General features: G+C 39.7%; 1 protein-coding gene across 1 annotated transcript; it reads left to right on the plus strand.

The window, feature by feature from the left end:
* The first annotated feature begins 744 nt into the window (after positions 1-744).
* Positions 745-12,043, plus strand: LOC108668600 (RNA polymerase-associated protein RTF1 homolog). The gene is made up of 11 exons (XM_018155842.1): positions 745-984; positions 1,919-2,143; positions 3,067-3,130; positions 3,620-4,283; positions 5,983-6,175; positions 6,672-6,950; positions 7,620-7,727; positions 8,136-8,291; positions 8,768-8,935; positions 9,180-9,312; positions 10,008-12,043. The coding sequence occupies exons 1-11, from the start codon at positions 919-921 to the stop codon at positions 10,136-10,138; spliced, it is 2,187 nt and encodes a 728-aa protein (XP_018011331.1). The 5' UTR covers positions 745-918; the 3' UTR covers positions 10,139-12,043.
* Positions 12,044-26,382: the final 14,339 nt, after the last annotated feature.

Genomic DNA, 26,382 nt, shown 5'->3' on the forward strand with positions numbered 1-26,382 from the left:
CAATCAAGCCATGAGATTTCAAAGGCATGAAAATAGGTCATTTGGAGCCATAAGGTTTGAGTTCTAAGTAGAAATTTTCAAATCTTGCTGAATAGTCAATTTCATGGTACTAATGATTTGTATAATAATTATTTAATTCATGAATATCAGGCAGCTATTTCAGAAATATTGCAGACAAAAATGTGCCATTTAAAAATCTTTTTACTGAGGAAATTAATCAAGGGCCAAACAAGTAAGATTGATGGTAACTTGGTAAGCATGGGCATTTTTGTTTCATTAACAGGTGGCTTCTGCCCAATTATCCACTTTTGATAATAATCTTGCAAGATTACAAATTTTCTACTTAACAACTTTTGTGGGTCCAAAGTGATAACAATTTTTGATTACTTGAGAATCTTGCGGCTGGATTTTAGTCAGCAATTAGATAAGACATAGTTTATCTGGCGGGAATCTTGTGGCTCAAAGAAAAAGCATGAAAGCTTATTCAAGGCAGAAATGGGGTTCAAACAAAGTTCTACAATATGCCATGCATCATGTGACAAATAGTGATTCTAAGTGTGGAAAATATATAGATTGAATCAAATAGTATATGTTAGATTTTATTAAAACAAATATTTTGCTTTGAGTAATCACTATGGTCTGATTTTTATGGAATGTGTGATTAGAAGAAATTCATAAGCCTATTGTATGCATATTTATATATCACCATGAGACATGGGAGCAATTATTGTGCCTTGCTTTACAGACTGGATTTTATTGGCAGTATACATGTTGTAAGTTACAATATATATGCCTACTGTATATAATGTTTGAAACTAGGAATTCAACAGCTTGTAATTTTAAATTTATCTCTGCATATAACTCCTGAACATTCTTTCCTTCTAATTTCTTACATTCTATAGTGATAAAAAATCCAAAATGAGCAACAAACGGAAAGCGCTCACATTCAGTGACTCAGACAGTTTGGATTCAGCTTCAGATTCTGTAAGTAATAATTTATTGCCTTAATACTCCTAGGTGTAGGATAATTTAGCTGATATAATTTTAAAATAAAAATGAATTTAAATATGTTCTGTTTTTGAGCTCTTGTGAATTATCTGAGAGCTGTGCTGTTATACTAAAGTAACTTCAACTCCAATCTGTGGCTCTGAATTCATGTGTTTTGTTCACAATTCAAATTTCACAGATCATTAATGTGGTGTTATTATCAACTGGAGGTTTTATTTGTTACAAAGCTTGAATTATCTACAAGCTGTACCGTAGAGCCGGACTGTGATATTGTATGTCACACTAAATTTTGACTATAAATCTTCTACCCAGATCCTACTAGGAGACTCTTCAAAACCAAATGTAAATAAATTATTTTATTTAGGTTGTTTACTAGGGACTAATTTTGCAGATAGATTTTCATTTAAACTTGATTTTAAACCGCTTTTTTCATAACTAATCCGTACTGATTTAACATGTTTATCAATTGCAGTATAATAGGCATGAGTAAGAGTGCCCTACTTGAAATTACCATCTGCCTTTATGCTCATCATCTTTAAATGTTATAATTTTTTAGATGTATTCACCAGTTTTAATCTGTCTTCCAGTTTCCATGGTGAAACATACATTTTTTCAACAGGATGGCAGTATTACCCTGAGTGTTAAGAAGCTCTTGATGTTTCAATTTTCATAACACAATTGCTTCCAGATTTTATTGAAGCCCCCACTTCCTGCAGCTATAGTATTTTTTTACCAGATATTTAGATCATTTCTTACTTGTGCACTGCCGAAAGGCTCTTGAGTTCAAGGCTCACTTATCAAGCTCTTGAAATTTCTCGGCTTAATCTTAATAGTTATTTTTTTAATTTGACTTAATTTTTTTTACTAGTGTAAGAAATTTGGGTTAATACCTCAATAATACCTCATACAGGAACTTCTAAATATTGGGAAGAAAAGACCAAGGACTGGCAGCAAAAGTGCAAGTAGAAGTCCTTCCAGCAGCCCATCTTTATCTAAGAAGAGGACGGCCGCTGCCAACACTGCTGCTGTGCCTGCCGCTGCAGTGCCACAGAGACCTCCTGGCTCTGACTCAGATACCAGTGATGGCTCTGACTCAGACTGGGATACCAGAGCCTCAAACAAGAAGAAAAAGAAAGTAAGGCACTATTCTGAAATGACTTCTGTTTCTTCTGAGAAAAATCAAATCATGACAGGTGGTTTTAGTAGTATGCTCTATTCATAGTAAACTTACTGGCATTATGGATCATTGTATTTATATTTTTAGGTTCTCACCTCTTGAATCTATCTGTAATCCTGCCATCCCCAATCCCGCCATCCCCAATCCCGCCATCCCCAATCCCGCCATCTCCGATCCCGCCATTGCAATCCCGCCATCCCACCGCCATCCCCAATCCCGCCATCCCCAATCCCGCCATCCCCAATCCCGCCATCTCCGATCCCGCCATTGCAATCCCTGATCCCACCGCCATCCCTAATTCCAACGCCATCCTCGATCCCACCGCCACTCCCGATCCCCCAGTCATCCCCAATTCCCCACCATTTCGAATCCAGTCATCATGCATGCAGTTCAAGAAAAAAATTCTTAAAAACTACTCAGCGTCTTTGAAGTTGACTGTGAAAGTATGGATTTAAAAATTACCTGTATTTCAATTTTTGATCCAATCTTTTCATCCCTTTGTTCCAATACTTTCCTATTCTCCCAGCAAGAATTGTATGAATTTCAGGTCCCGACAAGATAAGTATCCAGGATACCGGTACGTGCTTAAACAGCTTCAATATATTTTCGATGCTATGCTTCAAACATGCACACAAACGTGCTAAGTAGGGATGACAAATGCATAGTATATTGGGATCTTGATATTAACCCTCCTACTCATTCGTACGTGATCTCTTTTCATTTTTCGAATATACATGATTTTGTAAGCTATATCAATCCCATTTGACCATCACTTATTTATTGGTGAAAATCAAGTTTCGATCCTTGTACTCTAAATTTCGAATCCTCTGCAAAGTCTAAAACTTTTAGTTTGATTTTATTCATTATTTCATCATTTACAGCCTCTATCAAAATCGAGGAAGACTCGCATCACGCGAGCAGAATCTGAATCGGAACCAGAAGAAGGTGAGTTGTTGCATGAAGTAGTGTATATTTTAAATATTCTGGACTTTTTGGCAGTGTCCAATACTATCACTGCAAAATTGCATATATGCCCAAACCGGAGATATTATAAATTGTCCTGTCAGGATTTTATAATTATCATAAATTGTTAGGTTCCTTTTTGCAATTAATGAAACATGTATGCAAAATATATCGTAAATATCCACGTGATTTTTTTATGTTTCACAAACTAACTCCGACCAAGAGCTGAATGTTGTGAAGCAAGACTCGTACAAAGATGACAGCATATTTTGTCTTGCTAATTACGAATTACTTGAGATTTTCTGTCAATTGTCTTTTTTGACTGGCTTTTAAACCATTTATTTTTTGCTGAAAGTTTGCAAAACTATATGTCTTTTCCCATTCTATGTCTCTTCTATGTCTTGGTTTATTTAAAATTTAAGGGTTTTCAAGTAAAGAAAAGAAGCCCAATAATTATCTGCTGCTTCGCAGGAGAAGTGAGTGACAGCGGGAGTGGTGAAGGCAGCATCGACGGCGTCAGTGACGATGAGAAGGAGTTCGACGACGGGCTCGACGAGAACCTCATCGGCGACGAAGCTGACCGAGTGCGTCTCGAGCAGATGACGGAGAAGGAGCGAGAGCAAGAGCTCTTCAACAGAATCGAAAAAAGAGAAGCTCTAAAAACGCGATTTGATATCGAGAAAAAATTACGACTTGCTAAGAAGAAAGAGCAAAGGAAGAAGAAAGAACCTGATACACGACCTAAAGAGAAAGAAAAGGAGAAAGATAAGGATAAAGATAAAATTAACGAAGCTCTTGCTGTGATACCTTCTGACAGGAAGAAAACTCTGGAGGAGAACAAGGCTGGTCGGACTGAGAAGTTTGCTGCGTTGAAGGCTAAACGCGAGTACAAGAAGATGGCCGAGGAAAAAGAGCAAGAGAAGAAGAAGGCTGAAGAGCAGAAGAAGGAAGAAGAATATGTTGGCTCAGAGAGCGAAGGCAGCGAGAAGAGAAGCAAGCAGAAGCTGAACCCAAGTCAGGTGTTCAGCAGCGACGACGAGAGCGATCACAGCAGCGGCCGGTCCTCCAACAAGCCTGGACGACGGTCGCGGTCTTCGTCCTCTTCCTCCTCCAGCAGCGACTCCGACTCCAACAAGTCAGTGGTCGTGCTCATATTATGGCCGGTAAATTAAGCTATTCTCGAGCCTGCTACTTGCGTGCTAACAATCACCATATTTGGTTCAATATTGGTAAACATTTCGTTGTTATTTGCTTTATTTTCTTCATTTTACAGCGCTACTACTCCTTTAAACTCGGATAACGACCACACAGTGGGTTTCAAATTTCTTGAAACGTAAACCCAATGCGTAAATTTCGAAATCATTATAGAGTGCTATCTCCACGAATAATGAATGATCATTTCTTCCGTAGTGGTAATTTGTTCCAATGACAGGTCTATGTTACTTCTTTACTAAGTCAGCTCGCTGTTGTCTTCGTGTTGATAGTGGATTTCCACTTTACAACAAATTAAGCTTTTACTTCCTTCGAGCTGCCTGCATTTCATCTTGGAGATTTTTCAATTGGCATTTTCCCACAAAAGACCGATACACAGTTACTCAGCAGCTCTTATAGCAAGGCCCACAATCGTACGTAGTTTTTGATCGCATGACGCTCTCTTTTACGAACTGCATTTTTGTTGAACGCGAATACGTCATCAGTGCGGCCACTGCACCAGGAAACACCTCTCGCATTCCTCTTGAGAGCGGACATCTCCGTCCTGCTGTGTTGCAGTTCTCATCCTCCTCTTCTTGCTCTGGTTCTTCCCCAGCCTCCTCTTGTGAGGAGGAAGGAATTCACTACAAGAAAACAGCTCGTCGCTCATCCTCGGTCCATGCAGGTCCCTCTAGGTGACTTCACTTGTGGTGATTGCGTTCATTTCCCTCAAAATGGTTCAACTCCGTGTGGTTGTGACGTCAACTTCTGTCGCCTGTGACACTTCAAGAACACCCAGATTTTCTTCTCGTCCAAACTCCACGTGTTGTCTTAACGCCTGTGAAACGAGATGTTCTGCTAACTTCTTGGTGTGATCACCCCTGGATGCATTGATCTCGATTTCTCACTTATGACTTAACTGCAATGATTCTCACGTGATTGATAGTATGATCAAGCTAAATAAAGCACCTACCATCTTCATTCCTGAATTAGTAGCTCAGTGTGGGACTTTGCCTCAGTGTGCATTTTTTCCCATTAGAGGAATTTTTCCTCCCAGCATTGCCACCGCCTTCGTTTTGGTGTGTCATTGCTTGCCGCGCACCTTGTGTTTTATTTTTACCTCAAATTCAACCATTAGCTAATAATTGTTTAGTATTGGCATTATCCAGTCATACTCGACCTTTCCCATACACTGGGTCATGTTTGGGTCCAGACATAACATAACATTGTAATGTCGGCTCTGAAGAATAGGCCTGATGTAGCCTGTGGCCGATTCCTGTACTTTTCGTGACTTGTTCACAGGAAATCTAAAGTAGGTCCTTCCACCGGATCTTTCCAAACTGACGATATGTTTGAAATAGCTACTAGACTTTGAACGTAGGTATATTTCTCCACAACTTTATCTAGTCTGTTCTCTAACATGACCCAGATATTGTTGGCATTACCTTGGCTCAAAAATGGATGCCTATTACTCTAAATCCTATTAAATGCAGTGAATTTTAGGCGTTAAAGGCACTGCACAGCAGGTAACAAATATATTCGTTAAGCAATGAGTTTCTAATTATAATTCGATCGTATGAAGTTTCAATCAATGTTCTCATTCTGTTCTAGAGTGTTTGCTTAACGTATAGCCTTGACTACAGGTCTGACGTGAGTGACCCCGGACGTCGGTCTAACCGCGTCACTACCGTCACCAGCAAAGAGCAGCTCGAACGCATCCGCCTGTCCCGCTACAAGATGTCGCGCTACGTGCACTTGCCCATCTTCTCCAAAGCCATCATCGGCTGCTTTGTCAGGATTGGCATTGGCACCAACGGCAGTGTGCCTGTTTACAGGGTACGTACTTTACAGCATTGCATGCTTGTAGATATACACTAAGCAGTTGTTCAGCTTCTTGTGAAATTCTACGCCTTTCATAAAATTCATTTATCTTTTTTTAGCTTAAGAATAATTCACATTTATTTCTGCGTATGGCTTAATATTTGTTCCTAGAGATTGCCGACACTTTCTGGAGCAAAAAAGTTGCTTCTTTTGTGCTTTAATTTTTCAATAATTCAAGTGAACATTAGTTAAAATTTAATGCACTCATCGACCTAAGTTCAGGCAATGCAAATTTTTCCATAGCTGCTTAAGAGTTTCTCTGGTTGCTTTGGAGTTGAGGTTGACATTTAGTTGATATCTTAGTAGTTGCAATTATTACATTACTGCTCTTATCTATTATGTAGCTTATATGAACCATTATTCAACTCATTATATATGAACCATTTAGCTTGTATCCCCTTTTAACGCTGCATGCATTGAGGTTTTGCTTGAGTATAACCTTGTGCTTCAGGTGGCGGAGATCACTGAAGTGTGCGAGACGGCAAAGATTTACAACCTCGAGAAAACCAAAACCAACAAAGGCCTACGACTGCGTCATGGCAAGCAGGAGCGCGTGTTTAGGCTTGAGTTCATCAGCAACAGACCCTTCACCGACTCCGAGTACAATAAGTGGGTGGAAGCCTGCGCAACATATGAGGTGCCCTTGCCGACGCTGGAGACCCTCTCGAAGAAGGAGAAGGATATCAAGGATCTCTTGAGCTACCAGTACACAAATGAAGACATTGACACTGTAAGTAGAACATAAATAATTGCATATTAATTAATTTCGATCTAACAGTACATGAATGAAGACATCACCACTGTAAGTAGGACACGGATCAGTGCATCTCGAGCAATTTGGCTTGAAATTGGTGTACTTGCATATTGATTAACTTATCAATAGGCTACTTTTTAGCGCATTCTCTCATTTATGGAAAAAATGCACTATTGTGCTCGCCATGTCTGTCTGTCTGTCTGTCTGTCTGTCTGTCTGTCTGTCTGTCCGTCCGTCCGTCGGTGACCTGAAGTTTTCGTCGACGAGAAAATGCGCTATCTATCACTCACTGCAGTGAGTACTGAGTTATATTTTTTATAAACTGTAGGTCAGTTTATTACCCAATGATTGTTTTTACGATCATACCGTTGTTGTGTCGTTATTTAGTAATGTAGTTTCTAATGAGAGTTATGCTTTTTTTCCATCTCACTAGTTTCACGTTAAGTGCAATACAGGTAATTATTGCTTTTGTATACAGTTACTTCGACTTAGTTCATCCTAATGATTGCTATTGAGATATCAAAAGTTTGAGACTTCATTCTCAGATGACTTCCCTCTCCCGTCAAATTTTGGCTTTATCTATGTTATGTAGTTGTTGTGGTAGAATGTGAGATGCATCCATTAATGTAAAGTGATCTTGTATAGATGGTAAACGAGCGGCTGCGGTTCAACAAACGTCCTACGAACTTTGCTGTGGCTAAGACCGAGCTGCTTAAGAAGAGGGACATCGCACAACAGTCTGGAGATCAGGAGGTCAGCACAGTCCTTGCCAAGCAAGATTTAAAATATTCTCGCCATGGCCATTACTGTTGGAGGCTCAAATTTTTTTTACTGGAACTATGCATTTTGTTTAAATTAGTTCCTTGTTCAAATATAGTTCATAAAATTATTTTGAGTGCATATAATACAATCTTTTTTGTTCCCATCTTTACTCACGAGATGCTAGTACTGTTTCAACATGAGACTTGAAGACTCGAGGTTCTTTAAATTTGCAGACACGTGCTTTTATTGTTGGTTGTATACTTCATTTAAACAGTGGACATCATGGTGCGTTTGTGATCAGAATATTAAATATATCTATTTTTATTCCCTAAATTATCTGATGTGCAAATGATATGCATTCCTGTTTGTATGGTTAATGATGTCTCCTCGTTTGCACAGTCGATAATGAAGGTTATTGACGAGTTGGCGGAGTTAGACAACACGTCGACACGGCTGGACAAGCGGCGCACGGCAACCATATCTTCTATCCTCTACATCAACGAACGTAACAGGAAGGAGAATGTCATCAAGGCTGAAAAAGCCATCAAGGCAGAGGTGAACAACTCTTTGTATTTTTCTTGTGTTGTTAATTTTGATGTTCCCCTAGTCTTGGGCTCGCCAGGAAACCCGCGCTGAGCAGGAAAGCCGCCACCCGAGCCGGCTCGGATCAAAGCTGTGCGACGGATGTTATGACCGCCCGGAGTCTGGGTGCTGCCAGCTGGGGGCACTCAAGCAGAAGATGCTTGACGGTGTGGGGGAGTGCATTACATTGGGTGCATAGTGACCACAGCGGAGTCTGCTGAGTGCTGAGATGCACTCTGTCTCTGGGATGTAGGTAGCGAGCTACTCTGAAAATTATTTTTTCCACCCCACTGATTATTGCCGAGCCGGTTGTTGCAATTCTTATTAGGGGAATTTTAAACTTTTTTATATGCTCCTAAACTACGCCAGTTAAAAATTTTAAAAATTTTCTAATATAAGACGTTTTCATTTCATGCACGATTCCAGTTAATATCAATCTGACTTTTCAGTCCGATTTACGGAAAGGAGTGCGCGTTTCGGATCCATTCACTCGCCGCCAGACGCGCCCAACGATCGTCACCAAAGACATTCGGGCTCCAGACATGACGTCCGACGAGCGCTCCAAAGCCGCCGAGGATGAGCGCCGGCTTAAAGCCGAGCGCGAGTTGAAGAAAAAAGTGAGTCCTATGGACGTGAAGTTGAGATAATAATAACGATTATAAATGTGGAAGTTTGTATGAAGCTGTACACGTAACTATGTAGGTATTGACTTTGAGGTAAGTTAAAAGAGGCTGAAACAGTTGGCAGTGAACGACGAACTATGACAAACGCCGTAACTCGCTGTCTTGCGGGTGAAAGTTGACATGATCTTTCTATAGTAAGTTGAGTAGTTATAAATTTTCAAATTTTCATAATTTCTAGGAGGAAGAAGCTCAGCGTAAGAGGATTGAGGAAGAAAAGGCCAAAGAAGCTGAAAGGAAGCGGATACAAGAAGAGGACCTGTACGCAGCGCACGACTTCGACCTGAACATCGACCTGGGACCTGATATGCCTGGTGCGTCATAATCTAATGCTTTGTATTTTTATTCTACGTTGGACATCTCTTCTTGTGTGAAGTTTTTATTTTTATTGTAAATTATTTAGTAGACTTACAGGCCTCTATTTACGATAATGTAATGGAGCATTAATTCATTCATATCCTAGTGCCGACCTATTCTATTTTGTTTAATGGAAACCTTATCATAAAATTGGCTACCGCCACCTTCAATTGTTTACAAGTTCAAAATGTTCCGGGAGAAGCTTCTCTGACCTTCTCTGTCTCGTCAATTTGTAATTATTAAGCTAACCTCAAAGCTCTGCCAAAGCTCCAGACTTAACAGCTTTCGTGAAAGCAAAACTGCTGCAGAGTTTTTCGAAAAGTATCCCGCCTGTGCCCATGCATTTCATCGATTAACTTAAATCAAGCTGTCAATTTAGTGGCAGGAATGCAATTATAGATTCCTCTGTTGATCATCATCGTTCTGTGCTTCAAAACTTCCTTTCCAAAGCAGAGTTTAGACATCCATTACGAAAGAAGATTGCGGATTGAGATGCAAAACTAGTATAAAAAATTACTGCGGCTAATGATAATTTGCTTTAATATACTGAGCAAATTCACTGAAGATCAAAGATTTGTACTTGAGCGCAGGGAACCACTGTAAAATATTCTTCATATAGACCCTTGTTTTAATAACTGCTCGTTGTGTGCAGTGGTTTCCTCAACGCCGGCAGCGCCTGGTCGCAGCAACGGCGCAGCGGCCGCCCTAAATGGCTCAGCAGCTCCGACCCCCAAGCGTTCCTTAAACCTCGAGGAATACAAGAAGAAAAAAGGCCTACTTTGAGCTGTTCAGCTCCCTTAGGCCATTAGCTTCTAGAGGGTTAGCAGTCGTTTGAATTTGTCGCGTTTCATTACGAGAGTTGTTTACTTGGCCCAGCTCGTCGTGACATAAAACTGATCAATTTCGAGCGTGAAGCTTAGTTATGTACATAAAACATCGCTAGGAGAACTTGTCTAAAACGCGAGTTTCTGCGTTTGAGGCAGCTTCTACGAACGAAGTGATTTGACTGCAAACTAATATTTAATAAGTAGACCGTAACTCTGCATACCCTTTATCTTGAACACGACCCAGTTCCAGCTTCCTGCATGACAATTATCGAGTGATAATTCCTGTTTTTGCTGCGGTAGAAATGCTTTTGAAATTTTGCTTTTGTTACAAATCCTTGAGAACCTTTGTACTTTCTAAACAGATGATTTAACTCATAAATTAATTTAGAAACCCCGCGCTGGCTGCGAAATTTCAATTAAAGATCCAGGTGATTTTGCACGATCATTTCAGTCCGTCTCCTGAATAGTTTTATTATATTTCAATAATTTTTGGTCCCCGCACTTTTGTTTCAATTACGGAATAAAATGATCCCACTAATCCACATACGTAAACACGATCACCACCTGGCGGACTGCAAGCGTTTGCCCCAATATACTCTGGTGTTAGCGTACTTCGTAGGAATAGCGCTCTACTAGGTGGACATTTTTCCCCTTACGAGACCATTTTGGTTCACCTAACTCTTACAGATCCTTTAGCGTTGTGCTAAGATTGGTTTTTATGTACAAATTTGAATATATCTTTGTATGCATAATTCAATTAATTTAGGGATGAAAATTATTATTTATTAAATTTAAAGCGCACGTAAAATCTTCAACTTGATTCTATGTCAAGTTGGACGTTCGCTGCAGTGCTGGCTGGCATCGTTTCATTCTTTCATGCGTTTGGAGCTTCCCTAATCTGAGGTGTCGAGGTAACTTCGAAACTACTCCGCGCTCCGGGAATGATCTCAAATGCTAATGGATTTTAGTTACAATTTGAGAGTAACTACCGCACTAAGGCTCCGAGTGACGGTTTGTTACTAGTCAATTTGACAAGATGCTCCCACAATTGGGTTCGTTCAACCATGGGTAACAATTTCTGTTGAGATGAATATCATGTTAACAAATTTTCCTTGGTTAAGAATTATGTAAAAGTTTATAGGAACTCGCATAGTTGACCGTAAATTACAACTGGGTGGTACGGGCCGTTAATTTCGTCTTTTCATCAGAGCTTCTTGGGTGGCGGGATATAATGAATTTATCAGGCAACACTCGGGTCTGGGTGCGTCATCTCTATATATTCTTGTTGTTGAAGACTTCGACTGGATTAGGTGCGGAATATTCGTGCGTCTAGCCAAGAGAACAGCTTTGTTGTTCCTACGGCTTGAATACCCGGATATTTGTAATTAATTTTCAGATTTTGTGTTACGAGTCCCAATGAATTACGATCGTTGAGCTCGACGCTAAATAGCTCATAAGCAAGTATCTTTAAGTTATTTATGAATTTTAGTCTTCCGCAACTGTTCAGATGTTCTCATTCTCCTGCAACGTGATAATCGGTTGAGATTTCTTCTTGCCTCTAATTTAGAATCAGCTGAATTTATTGTGAAACGGCTTGTGTACGATCGATTTAATTCACAAATTTTTTTGTTTTATTAGCTTTGTTGGTTCCATTCCAGCAGAACGTAGCTGTAATTACTGAAAATTTTCAATGGAACTTCTGCCACAATTTTATTTTTAAAGATAGAAAAATTAATTGTTGTTGGTCAATCGAATTCCTTGTCTTGTCTCACTGCTGCTGGCTTGATCGTATTCCTGTGTTGACGAATTCCGGTTCAACGTTCGCGAGTTGAGAGAAAACAGTAAATGAACAAATCGTCAACTATTCTTTCATTACCTTTTATTTGATTTCTAGGTCGCTCATTGCAGTGGTGTTTGAATATTACAGTGATCTGTTCTGCGTCGATTTGCTAAAGCGTTTGCTGATACATGTCTACTAAATTATTTATATTAAATACATGTCTACTAAACAGAGCAACGGTTGTTGCAGTTTCTAACCTAGAAGCCCGCGTCAGTTTAGGACTCGCCTCTACTAACGAGTCTTGGCTCCCTGGAATGCCTTAGATTGCACTCAGACAAATAAATGGGTCATGTTGCCGAGATACGGGAACGCTTTCATACCCACAGTACGAGCAACGAGGGAACATTATCACTGATACGCCCTTATACTGGGTCAGGATGACCCACATAGGGGCAAAAAGTGCATGAAATTTTTGGACGAAGTCTCAGTTCTTAGTGTGAGGAAGAACTTAGTGGTGTGGGCAAAAGTAAAAGTGCATGTCGTATATACATACAGTGTATCGTGTAGCCAGAGCTGGGCAGCGCTACTTTGAAATGTAGCGGCCGCTACCGCTACATGCTCTAAATGTAGTGGGCACTACCGCTACAATTGCTTAAATGTAGCGCCGCTACCGCTACATGCTCGAAATGTAGCGGGCGCTACGGCTACACTCACCAGATTGTAGCGGGCGCTACCGCTACAGTAAAATGTAGCGCCGCTACATTAGCCGCTATAATGGCCAAAATTATTGGAAATCTCTAAATATTTATTGTTCTGCTATTGGGATTTACTGATAAACATTTAATGCTAATAAAACATTTTCAAACATATTAATGCAATTTTATTGCAATTAACCTAACCGAACTAGTACGGGTTAGATACAGTAAATAAAAGTTACAGTTATTTCTATGTTTTACCTTCCCTACATGGATGTCTACTTTAATCCACCAATCTCAAAAATTATCCACATATACATATAAAAAATCAGTCGTATTTGTATATATATGTGGATTAATTTTTAGATTGGTAGATTAAAGTAGACAACCATATAGGGAAGATGGAACCTTAAAATAACTGTGTAAAAATAACTAAGCAAACTGGAACAAGAAAAAATACCTGTAAGTGGTAACTGGTAACAACTTAACAAGTAACAACTAACATGTTGACACTAGTAACAGGCTGAGGTTGACAACATTACACCGAAATCTTTCGTACAGTTATTAATTATATTATTTATATTGTAATTTATATTATGTATGTATCATGCTGGTTTTTAAATAATATTTAATACTATTAAGTAAAATCTAAAGGCTTTATCTATAAATGTAGCGGTAGCGCTGTAACGGCAAAACCCCGTATCGCTGCTTAAATATGTAGCGGGCGCTACCGCTACCGCTACAATTGCTTAAATGTAGCGCCGCTACTGAAAACGTAGCGGTCGCTAGTAGCGGCCGCTACACGTAGCGCGCTACTGCCCACCTCTGCAGATACAGCTCTCATAGTAAGATCAGTTATCACTAAATTTGTTCTTGTGGTTGTATCTAGGAAATGTAGTCGTATGAAAAAGATGTCACTTGCATTAACGTATACATCAATACTTAAACTTGTACATCAATTCTTAAACGTGATGTTTGTGACTAGGTTTTAAGAAAACTGAGCTAAATCTCACGTTATGAGCACGCTCGAGAATGAATGCTGCGCTACAGCAGCAATTCGTGCAGAAAACTATCAAGGCTGAGCAAGCCGCGGCACTCCAAAGAAAGGCTTCGTAGAGCACTGAGCGTGAAGCGCAGCTCGTTGTGGCAAGAAAAAAAGTGTCCAGTAGTCGTCGCTATCCCATTTCTCTCGGTACTCCTGATAAAACTGAGTCCGTGACTGTCACTGAAGATGTTCTTGGTTTTGTTTAACTTTCCCTGAGCTCGTCGCTCTCGACACTTTCGCTTCTCACAGAAATTGCCGACTTTGATCGAGTGATGTAACTCCCTTTGCTGATTTCTACGTAAGTGGGAAAATATCGCGGTTGATGTTTACTAGAAGATCACTAAAATTAGTATAAATTGCAGTTAAACACCTATAAATATCAGATGACATTTGCGTTTTCTTCTACGGCTGTGTCGTGCTAAGCGGTTTGGTGACATGAATTTTAGGAGTAATTTTCTTCTGAATATCAAGAACCACGAAGAGAAGGATTTGTTTTCAAGCTTCCTCGACCAGTTTTCATGAACAAGACCAACGATACGGTGAAGGTCAATGTCTCCTCACCGACAGTTAACGCGACTCAGTCAAACAGTTGTATATTAGTATATCCTTGAACATTCACAAATGTTAATCGTTTTCTATTAAATTTAAACATAGGTATGGTTTTTACCTGTTTGTCAGATTATACTGAACTTTCCTAGAAAGGCTAGAATGAACTGACGTTCTTCGATCGCCCCTGTCTCTGCAGCGTACCTACAGTTCTCCTCTGCTCGTATATCCAGAATATAACACGAAACTGACGGGTTTTTGGTAGATATATGTATATGTATAAAGAGCTGGCGATCTAAGATCGCGTTTGCTAGCTGGACACGACGGCTGCGGCTCGTCGCTGTCTTCAGGGAAAAAAACGAAAAAATGTCTTCACATGAATGGATCTTCCCTTGTTGCACGGCTCCAATTTTACGTCACAGGAAAAATTCTTTATTGAATGTATGGAACTTATTGCATGATGTGATGATGATAGCCGCCACGCGAGCTAAGCGGTAACAAAAAGAAAATGCTTTTATGTTGGCGAAGAAAATGCTTTTAAGTTGCACCATCTGTTGTAAGATATCGTTTAGTGTTGTATCCGTTGCTTATGTCAACTCAAAATTAGCAATTTCTTCGCGATGGAACCAGCATTTTTCATAGTAATATAATTACCAATGACCGGAATACCATCTATATCATTCTACTTCTTTAACTACAGCTGTTTGGATAAGCAAGAGGTCAAGACAGATCCAGCATCGACTCGCACTATCAGAGACCATGTGTTCGGGGTCTGCGGATTTTGCAAGCATCACTGCATGCCACGCTCTCTCTGGGTCAAAGATGTCGGCCTGGGTCAGCGTGAAGGCTACAAGTTTCTTAGTGAGAAGCTGTCAGTAACTTTGGTCGCTGCCAATCTAATGTTCCAGCATCCAACTACAGAACTACTTGTAACTATCCAAATTATTTCTATAATCTCAAGTTACTTTATCTTCCTACGCATTTCTTTTGTTTTTGGTTGAAATCTTTTTGGGTAAATTCATAAACGGCTTCGTGTTTAACATTGCCTCGATCGCGGGTGTTGATTCAAGGTTATTTATTTAACTTTCCTTTATCGAACAGAATAGAGGTACAAATGTACGCTAGGTATGATTATGCAGCCTGAAGAGAATTAAATGTCGAAATCGGCCAGCAGAAAATAACAACTCGAATGATATTACATAATTACAGGATAAACACAGCGTTGTCACTGGACCATTGCAGCAAACTTTAGGCAGGACAAGAAAATACTTTCCACGGTTCTTGTCCAATAGTACGAGAGATAAGTCGAGCGCTGAGGCTGCGTGCCCGTCAGCGGCTGTCGGGGGCAGGGCAGCGACAGCGGCCCGTTGCTCTGACCCACAATCTCAGTTGCTCCTGTGAACCCTCCACTGCACACGAACAGGCAATAAAAAATTTTAGGGGGAGTTAGGAATTTAAAAAAAAATGCCATAACTGAATTAGCAGTACTGGGACATTAATTAAGTGCGAATTGCTTGTCTTGGAGCGCTAGCTGAATTTTTGGCCACTTTTCTATTATTTCTTTATACGTAAGAAATTTTATCATCCAGTCCTGAGATGGTGAAAGAAAAAAACTTACAAATATCGGTCAGTTTTAACTACCATTCTCTGTCACACATTCGATCAATGGTTTTTTAATGTATAATTGTAAATCAAGATTGTCCGTGTAGTTTTGTTCCTTAAAGGGCCAAATAGTCGTACTTAAATCTCTGATATTTCGACAATCCGTAATTGTGATGATTGGGAACTCATACCAAACATATTTTTCAAGTCTGCTAAAGTATCATTTGTTCTGAAGACTCAACAGACCTGCAAGAAGGGTGTTGACGTCCGAGCCTCGTGCTGATGACTCGCCAGGTTCGCTGCGCCGTGTAAGCTTAACGGTCGCGCGGGCTCAGCGTCGTCTCGGGGCATCGCTTTTATGGCGGAGCTACGCCCGATCGACGCCTCGCGTCCACCGTTAGTTTCAGAATAGTTTATTTCCTTTAGAGTGATTGCCTGACTGGGTACTAATACCGAAACATCTTTTTCGAGTTGTTTAAAGAAAAATTTACGAAATAAAATCATTATCATTCCTTATCTGAGAGAATCATTTATTACATTCTGCCCACAAAGCGGGATGCTCGCAGCGGGGTGAGCAGCTCAACGCTCCGAAGCACAGTTATACTTTGTCCGTTAATCCCGGGCGCTTTCTGCCCAACCCTTTGGAATGATCATTGATTATCAACCTGATCCGTTGATAGCGCGTCACAAATAAATCACTTCCACGGAAGACTCTTATTTACTTAGTCGACTTTCTTTGAATATACCTAACTGAAATTTATTATTCTGGTTCCAGGCCATTTTTCCATGCTGACTTTTGTTTTTCAGAAAAAATTCGTCCATAATGCGGTCTTATATTTCTCAAAGATGTATTCAAATTCATTCAATAGAAGCTTCAAATAATTGCTTCATTCAGCGTTCCAGTGGATGAATATATACCGTAGACGCGAATGCCAATAATTGGCAATTATATATACGCTCTGACTGAGCGGATAATTTCCGTCAAGAAAATAACTCAGGCTCTCGCGTATCATCTTGGCCGTTGAACCATAAAAGCCCCAACAGGTAGTAAATGGTCTTCCTGTCCGCCCAGCCCCTTGGTTTATAAAAGTATGATCTTCTTAGAAGTAATCTTCCTCTAGTCCAATACTGAGAGCTCTTAATTTGATTTTTCTCGGAGGCAAATATGAAGCTGGCCGTTTGATAAATGATTTTATGATGCACGATTCATAATGTAAGTAAGTCTTCGCTTGATTCTGGACTTAAATCTTTATTCATCAACGGATGTTTTTAAATTTCCGCCGCTGTTACATCAATGCCAAGTTACTGAACGTTGAGGCTGAGATTACGGAAACAAGAAAAATAAATCGGCGAGGTTGAGCAATGTTTCGCGTCTCATTCACTTGGCGCATTTGGCTTCCCTTCACATTCTCTACAAGTAAAAAACGTCCGTCGCTCCCACGAACCCATCACATGACCCGATAAATTTTTACCAACCAATGCAGTCATCTCTGTTTCATCATCCTGCTTTGTTCGTATAACTATAATCAATACCTCTTATGTTCGATGAATTCTCTTGATGCAAAACACTACTAAGGACAGAATATGGAAATATTATCAATGCTCTTGCTTGAACAAAACTCACACCCAATCAATTATTTAATTTATTTCTCGTGCATCACCACATTTGCAAGTTGTAGTATCATTGTATTTTCCCATATGAATATGTAGTGGAAATCCACAAAGATTTGTCGCATGACAACAAGTACCAGAGAGTTCCCAGGACTAGTGCGGACTAGTGACTTGAGTGCGAGGTCACTAGTATTATTGCGCTGCTGGCCTGAGTGTTATCGATGCTGAGGCAAAGTGCCAGTAACGGTAGAAGAAGAAGTGATGGGAGATATTGCTGGAACAGGAGGACATTTCGTTTCCTACATTGTCAACCAAAAGACTATATTTAGGATCTACTTTGATCATTTTGTTCGGGTCTTATTGTTAATGGGAATTAAATGGAAAATCTTATTGCATCTTACCAAAAGTTGTTGTCAGAAGATTCTAAAGTAAAAAACGTTAACTATGATATTTTAATGTTTGGCCTTATTCAAATTTTAGTTTACACTGAACAGTCTTAGGATACAAGTTATTTATGCAGTTATTCTACTATCAGTACGACAGTTGATCGAAAAGATATTGTGATGAGCACAGTATTGGGATGTCAGTGGCTTATGTATAGACTCATTCTATTGCCCGCCGGGGGAGTTTAATCGCAGAGCGTCGCCTCAAAAGGTTAGCGACTGATTAACATGGAGGCTGAGTTGGGCCGTTGCCGCCGCTCAACATTAGCAAGAAACCACAATTTTGCCTCAAGGATAACAAGGCTACGCTACCGCAGATGATCAAAACTTCCGAGAGGCGTCGTATAAAATTCCCAGTGTTGGTGATGGGGGAAACTTATTACCACGAAATAAAAAGTCGAAAGAGCCGCAATTTTTCATTGTCCAAACTTGTCGTTTAAGAGACCATTAAGAGCTTATCGTGTTTAATATTTTGACTTTTATGTTTAGCGTAAATAAAAACATAGCTTCTTAGATAAAACACGTAGTGATCGACAATATTTCAGGAGTCTTTCATTTTTCAGTAAAATTTTTACTACGGTTTGGCAAAAAAATTTAAATCTGGATTCAAATAAATTTATCTATTATATTTACTGTAGCCATTCGACTCTAAGATTTCTCCATTGTAATTAATAACTTGCAAGTAAACTTTCAAAGTTCGAGTTAATTTATGAGTTAAATGCACATAGCGTTAGTATATAGCACACATTCAAGCCAAGATATAAGCACTCGAGAGATACAATCGAATAACGGGCTTATATAAGAACAGCATCCTCTCATTCTCATAACGGTATGATTTTAATACAAAGAGACTCGAAGTTGTAACTGTTTGCGGTCGAGGTTTATCAACGCAGGTCATTAAAACGATCGAACAAACCAAACGTAAATCAAAGCTAGACTTAAACGTTTAATTCAGAAGAGGCTGCAAGAATTCTGCACTTGGCGCAGCGGAGGAGGTCTTGTACAAGACGTAACTTCTGCGGGGAACGGTCGGCACCACACCGCACAGCCGGTTAATGCGGCTGTACACCCGTTAAGTGTTCAGATTTATAACATCTTAAAGCATCTGGTGAAGTAACACGCTCTTGTTAAGTAATTAACTCGGTAATGGTTCCAATGATGGACAGCAGAGCTGAGTTGTTAGATTGTGTTCGCATGAGACCTGCAGATTGGTTTACTGTGCTGTTTGCTGCACTAGAATATTATTTGTATGATTTTTCTACTCTGCACGTACGGCAAGTCAATCCAAACGTGGGCGTCTATTCGCATAATATCTATCGAATAGATTGGTTGAATCTCTCGTCACAGCCACAGCGAATGCACACTGCACAGTATGTCATTCAGGTTAACAGGTACTTAAATCTTTATTGTTCCTAAGTTTTGTTTTTAAATTAATGTATAACTGAAATATAAATGACAAATATAATTAGAAAGTCAATGCCTGCCAGTTAGCGTACCTACAAAACAATAAATATATATACAATATAATATATAGACATATGCGTTCAACGCGCGTTCACAGCCACCATTGCGCCGGCTGCAGCCCGCTGAAAACTTGCGCCTTGTGCCGCAAAGGAGTTCCCACGAAGAGACGTTCCGACACTTCAGCTGCTCAGAAGAACTGAAAAGGACTGCACCTCTCTCTTGCCTACTGTACTGACGATCCTCTTTGTTTTGCCGTAGAGAAAGCCCATATTTCCTTCCAGAGGGGAAGTGGCGCTGGATTGTTTTGGTCGAGACGAGCGATGATGTAACGTATTCCGACTGAGAGGACGATGAAGAAAACACGGAACTAGCGGTGCTGACGGCGGAATTCTCTAGAATTGTTTCAAGTCATGTCTTTGAATGGCGCTCAGAAACTGTTTGGCTCTCTCAGTTTACAATCGTTTTGTTGATATACAAAACGTTAGAACTTTTTTTATAGAACAAAACGTTGTTGTGGTTGGTCAATATCACCTTAAAGCTATTATTTGTTTATTCTAGTTACTTGACGGTGAAATATTTGAATATTATTGTAGTTATTGGCAATTGGACGGGATATCAGTTGAAATTCCCTTTTGACGCCAAGAATTCCAATAACTGTGATTAGATCCTATGATCTTCACTGAGAATTATTCAGAAATAATTTTTTATATAGTATTATTGAGTGATTTCCGAACTAAAATCGATGAAAAGTTTTACGATATTAAAAAGAGTTCTCATAAAACAAATACGAGCATGTAATTTCCAGGCATTCAAGTCCAACTACACAGATTAAATCAGTTGCTTGAATTCATCTGTTTAGCGCATTTTCTCATTAATGGAAAAAATGCACTATTGTGCTCGCCATGTCCGTCTGTCCGTCCGTCTGTCTGTCCGTCCGTGACTTCGCATTTTCATCGACGAGAAAATGTGCTCTCTATCACTCACTACAGTGAGTCCTGAGTTATATTTTTTAAAAACATTTATTGTACTAATTACTGCCTTCTCCTGCATACCGTACGTCTCTTGTATAGCGAAAGGCATTAACGAAGGTGATTTCCGCTTTCGTGTCTTGCGTAACTTGCTTACTATACGCTCATAATTGAGCCACAATCCCCCAAAGCCTATTGTTGCACACTGAAAGCGTTGCATTGTTCCGGCGCTGATGACGGAACTTTGCGAAGGCTTATCCGAATCTCGTGAAAGTCAGCGAAAAAAAACGTTAAACACATTTCTTGTCAAACGCAAATCTAAGTTATCAAATAAACGAAAAAACTTGCAGATTTTAACTTAAATTACCTGGCTTCAATTGCCATTATACCGGCACATAACCCTTTCTAATATGTGTATGTAAATATTCAGGGATAATTTCTCACGGACGCGTCATCACAGAGAGAGCTCAGTTTTGACGCACAAAGCAGGGTTACGAAAGTGCGATTAAATCAGGAATGCCTTGCAATATCGGCTCAGTGTTGTTAATGACGGCAGTTAATATGTTCCTCGCCCGGTTATTTGGCCTGGCGACCTGCGAAAATAAACCATTGGTCGTAGATCTATCCATTGATTGGCAGGACAATCCCTGAAAGTAGGCTAAAAGCACGTATTCAGCCGCGGGAGTCCTACATAAAGAGTGTATACTGAATGATGAATGTCAATGCCCTGTATTACAAAGAAATGACAAGTGATTTTGGAGAAATATCTTACAATCGGTATTGAGGTCGTGTGGAAAGATCAGATCTTTAAAAAGCTTTAGTTACACTTTATATAAACCCTAGGTTGAAAATTTAAAGGGTTAATTATAAAATTTATGGCGCCACGATGATTTTCCGTCAGACCGACACGCGTCTGCAGTGAGCCTGAAATTGACTACGGGCGCTATCATCTACGTCAGGCTTAGTTCGTACGAAAAAAATGTCAGCGTGCGGTACGAATCTGGTGAAAAACAGCAAGTAATACAGTTGAAGCTATGATGTGAAATTAAGTAAATCGCCAATTTTAAATTTATACACGCATGAGTTCGAGCTGTCACTCATTGGGAGGGTATTTTGGAAAAACACAACTTATAAAAGTAAAATATCTATCAAAAGTAGCTGTGTGCCTCAGACAGAAGTGAAAAATTGTCGAAATCATAATTTATAACTTCGGTACTTATTGCTGATGAAACTTTGGCCCAAAACGCACGCCGCAACGCTGTATCCCAAACGACCGTCGCGTAGTTTAATCTATTCTGTAACCTAAGCTAACATAATATTTGCAATAATAAATTTACTCTAAAATGAATTTCATTACCCATAAAATCCTACTTCAAATAAAATTTTAGATATTTGGATAATTTGGACGCGGTTAAAAATTCTGCAGAATAAAGAATCGAAAATTGAAGGGCGCTATTTTTGGTTGCAATAAAATGTACACACAACTAAAGTTTCGTACTTGGATGATTGATTGATTCGCTCATATTTTAAAGTTAAATTAAAATAGAATATTAAATTAAAATTTCATATTATAAGATTAATAAAACTCATGGTAAATCCCTTGCATCATATAATGAAGCTCTAAATTGTCACGAGACAAACGATAATGGTAACTCTATCTGTAACGGCAGTTAAATTTTAATGAGACAATTAATACAACAATACAAGAGTCTGTCATTACTATTTGTTTAATCATGTTATTATTCTCACACACATAATAACAAACGTAATTATGAAGACAGGTCATCGAAATAACAATGTACCGGCGTAACCGCCTCTATATACTTTACGCCATGATAACCTCCTGTGCAACTTGTGGATGTACGAGATCAATAAAAAATAATAATAAATTGATCGTATTCTATCATGTGTAAGCCATACTTCACCAAGATGCGTTGCTATTGTCATATTGAGAGCTACATAACTGAAAATTATTTAACGTACTCTTTTTATGGTGAAAAATGTTCGCTTATGGTTCTTTATAGCAGAACTTGTGTCTTCTTACCGCCATCTTTCGTACGTTTCGTTCATGATATGATCATTTTCACAATCGCGGTTTCAATGGCAATGTTGGACGCCATGAGAGCAATTTACACGATCCGCTTCTGTAGTCGTGATGATATTTTATGATTTACGGACTCATTATTTAGATCGTACGTCTGTATTATTCTCTCCAGCTTTACGGTCGATGCATTTGTAAAATATGGCAAAACTCACGCCTCCATCTCAGAGTTACTTTCTGATGGCGTATACTGATTCCTGTACAGCAGTGGGATATTGCTTACTGTGGAGGATGATTCATGTAGACTTGTGTAGGTTTTTGGTTGCTATGTATTCCTTTAGACGCACTGTATGATGCTTTTCATGTGTGTGGATGTTTTTAACGTCTTTAACAATATGCAGCAACCAACAACGACAATGTACCATCAACTAAAAAAAACTGCGTTGTAACACATCCATGCGACAACATTTCTTCTCGCTTCGAGTCACCGACATGTGGAACAGCCTCCCTGATAGCATCGTTGACGCTCCGAGTATGAACGCCTTCAAAAACAGACTAGACGAAGCTATGCAGGAGCATATGTTCAGTCTTAAAATGCCTAGCAAATTACGGACCAGGCAATAAGTCCAGACGAAGCTATGCTGGAGCATATGTTCAGTCTTAAAATGCCTAGCAAATTACGGACCAGGCAATAAGTCCAGCAGCTATCTCAATCAATCGTCAGCTATGGAAAGATCAGGTTCCAAAGGCCGTATCCCTTGTGAATCAAGTCACGAAAAGTTCAAGAATCGGCAACAGGCCATGGGCCTATTTTCTTCAACGCCGACACTTCTATTCTATTCTATTCTATTCTATTCTATTCTATTCTATTCTATTCTATTCTATTCTATTCTATTCTATTCTATTCTATTCTATTCTATTCTATTCTATATGCTTTGAATTCAAATCGACTATTTGTTTTGGCTTGCTATTAGTGTGTCTTTATTATTATATGTCAATAGCAATAACGAGTTCTTATTAATGTTCTGATGGATTGCATTCTGGTTTACTCATCATTGAAAAGTTGACTGCGTTCCGGAGCGATAAAATCCGTTTTTTCTCCTATCCTAAATTTCATGTAAACTGTAAAGGACCGCCTTCTGGCCACAACCCCCCTCCTCTCTCCGTTACGAGGTATCTCATTGTAGGATGTGATGAGAGTAACGCATCGCAACGTCAGGTCAGTAACGTATCACGCGGCCGCGACGCAGCAACTGACGTTACAGTAATAAAATTAGCGAGGTTTTCTGCGGCATTTCTCCCGGCTTGTCATCGAGAATCATCTTTTACACGGGGTGGCAAAGTCACAAAGAAATATCATTTATTTTTTATCGTTAAAATGAGTGTAGTTTGATCAATCCGATTAACAGACCGTACGCTTAACAGGTAAAAAGAAAAGTCATGGAAAATGAAGCTGAAAAACCATGGGAAAAATGCTTCAAAAATTATCAGTGTAAGAATTCCGAAGTCCTTCTTCTCCATTCAACTGCTATGCGATTAGAACTGTTGAGACAGTGATTGCGGCAAAATATTCCTAAAATTTAGTTTCAGATAAAAGATTTTTGAACATTGTTTCGGGTTAAAATTTTTTTAAACCATGTTGGGGGTAAAATCTTTCTTGGAGTATTGTTTGGGGTAAAAATCCCACACTGTGAGCAGGTGTCACGAAAGCCTGGCACGGTGTGTCGTGCTCAGGTTTGGCCTTTGCCAGCGTCCCTCCAAGGGCACCAGCGCTGTGGGTGTAAGCTGCTGAGGCCGTCGTAGCTCACGTGGGGGAGCAGCTTAGGATTCTAAAGTTCAGTAGCGGAAGACTTGTGAGCCGTACCCTAACAAAATTTAGAGTCGCCCCAGCTTCTGGTAATCCAAATTAGAAGCTGCCGCGTCTGTAAATTTTCACTGGGTATAAATTTAAATAGACAAATTTTTGATGATAAGAAATAAGAGTCACAAATAATGTATTTGAAAAAAAGTTTCAATTGCCGTCTCTATAAATAACATTGTTGTTCCTTTTATTTTTTCATTATGTTAAACTATACACAAGTAATTCGTACAGTCCACGAATTTAGTAACACAATATTGTCGTATTTCCTGCCACGCAGCAAGCCTCGAAGATCAAATAGTCCACCTCGACACGCACACACGCAACTTGTTTGTCTGTGCAATGTACATCCACAACTTCCAAGTGCACACATTGCTACAGCACTAGCACACACACAACACAAACACAGAACACTAATTAAGCTCAAACAGAATACACAGCGTCGCTCTCAAACGAAAATACGCAGGAATGACACCGAAAAAAAAAAAATTTGAAGAAACTTATAGTGTTTTCATTCCTTTTTGGCAAATGTGAATCAATTAAGACGGGCAATGGATGACTTGCATCAGGATTATATTTCTGCCTGCCCTGGTGAAGCGGTCGTGCTATTTTCACTTGAAGAAATTACAACACATTCATTTGGCTGGAAGTCAAAGTTGTGTGTTAATCGATATTCTTCCGACAACATAAGTAAATAAGAAATAAACAAGTACGACTCACTGGTATTTTTTCAGCAGAGCGTAGTTTAATTTAAGGTAACAGCGTGGATGTGCAGGCTGTGGAAAGATTGTTATTTGGCAGAAATGTTGCAAGAGTTGCAGGAGTTTGCAGGACTTGCAGGAGTTGCAGGAGTTGAAGGAGTTGCAGGAGTTGCAGGAGTTGCAGGAGTTGCAGGAGTTGCAGGAGTTGCAGGAGTTGCAGGAGTTGCAGGAGTTGCAGGACTTGCAGGAGTTGCAGGAGTTGAAGGAGTTGCAGGAGTTGCAGGAGTTGCAGGAGTTCGCAGGAGTTGCAGGAGTTGCAGGAGTTGTCTGCTCGCTTGTAGGAACAGGGAGCAAACCAGCTGCAGTTCGTGACATTATCGCAGTACATCATGGTATTGTACCTTTATCGTATTGTCGTACTTATAACCACCTTGGTGTACTGCACCAGAAAATTGTACTGCAATACGTACGTAGACGTGCAGCACCATACTGTTCTACGTTGTCACATTTTTTAGCAATGTCACGTTATCGGACTGCATTTTGTTATTGTACTGCATAACTTCGTTGTTCTGCACCTTGCTGTACTGCGCCAAAAACATTATTGTGCTGTTCAACGCCTCTGTATTAGACCGCGTTGTACTGCACCTTTTTTTTAATATGCTGTACTACGTTTTTGTACTGCACCGCGGCTGCACCACTATACTGATATTCTGCACAATATTGTTTTACTGCATAGGGTTTTTACTGCACCATATATCTGAACTCAGGCTCCTTCTTTTACTGTGTCACGTGTTGTATGCACCACACTAATTAATGATGAGCGACGTTCTACTGAGCTGACTTTTGAAGAATAGAGTTTACATGTTCGAGCCCGACCAGCAGTGATTAATCTGTCGGCAGAGCTCATTTTACATGCGGAACCTCCAGTATTTTGGTAGGACTAGGTGGATCACTTATTTGTTTATAAATATTTTTTCGATAATAATAATTCGGATTTCCTTTGTTAATTTCTGATGCCACGCTTTTGTATCAATTCCAGAAGCTGGTCAATAACCATACTGAAACCACGTTTTCATTATAGTTTCTGTACGAATTAAAAACCATTTAGAAGATTCTTTACAGTTTACAGTACACTAATACTCCGATTGATTCCTATAAAGAATAGAACAGCCATAAACTGCATCTTAGTGATTCAACAGTGAATTTATTTGTGCGTTTTCAAGCATCATAAGTTGCTTTTAACAAACAGCGAGTAAATTACAAACGGCGGCCGGAGTGAAGCGAGGCAAGAAGCCTCGATCAATGGCGTGGGTGTCCCGCGGCTGCAAAAAGCTTTGCAATTAACGCGTCGGAGGGGCGCTCGGAGCGCCCTAAGAAGTGCGGCCTTGGCGGCGACTGGGCGGGACGAACGAAACGTTCTTAGTGCTGCATACATACGACACAAGA

Source organism: Hyalella azteca, unplaced genomic scaffold, assembly GCF_000764305.2.
Source record: "Hyalella azteca isolate HAZT.00-mixed unplaced genomic scaffold, Hazt_2.0.2 contig16409, whole genome shotgun sequence".
In the NCBI taxonomy this organism is placed as follows: domain Eukaryota; kingdom Metazoa; phylum Arthropoda; class Malacostraca; order Amphipoda; family Hyalellidae; genus Hyalella; species Hyalella azteca.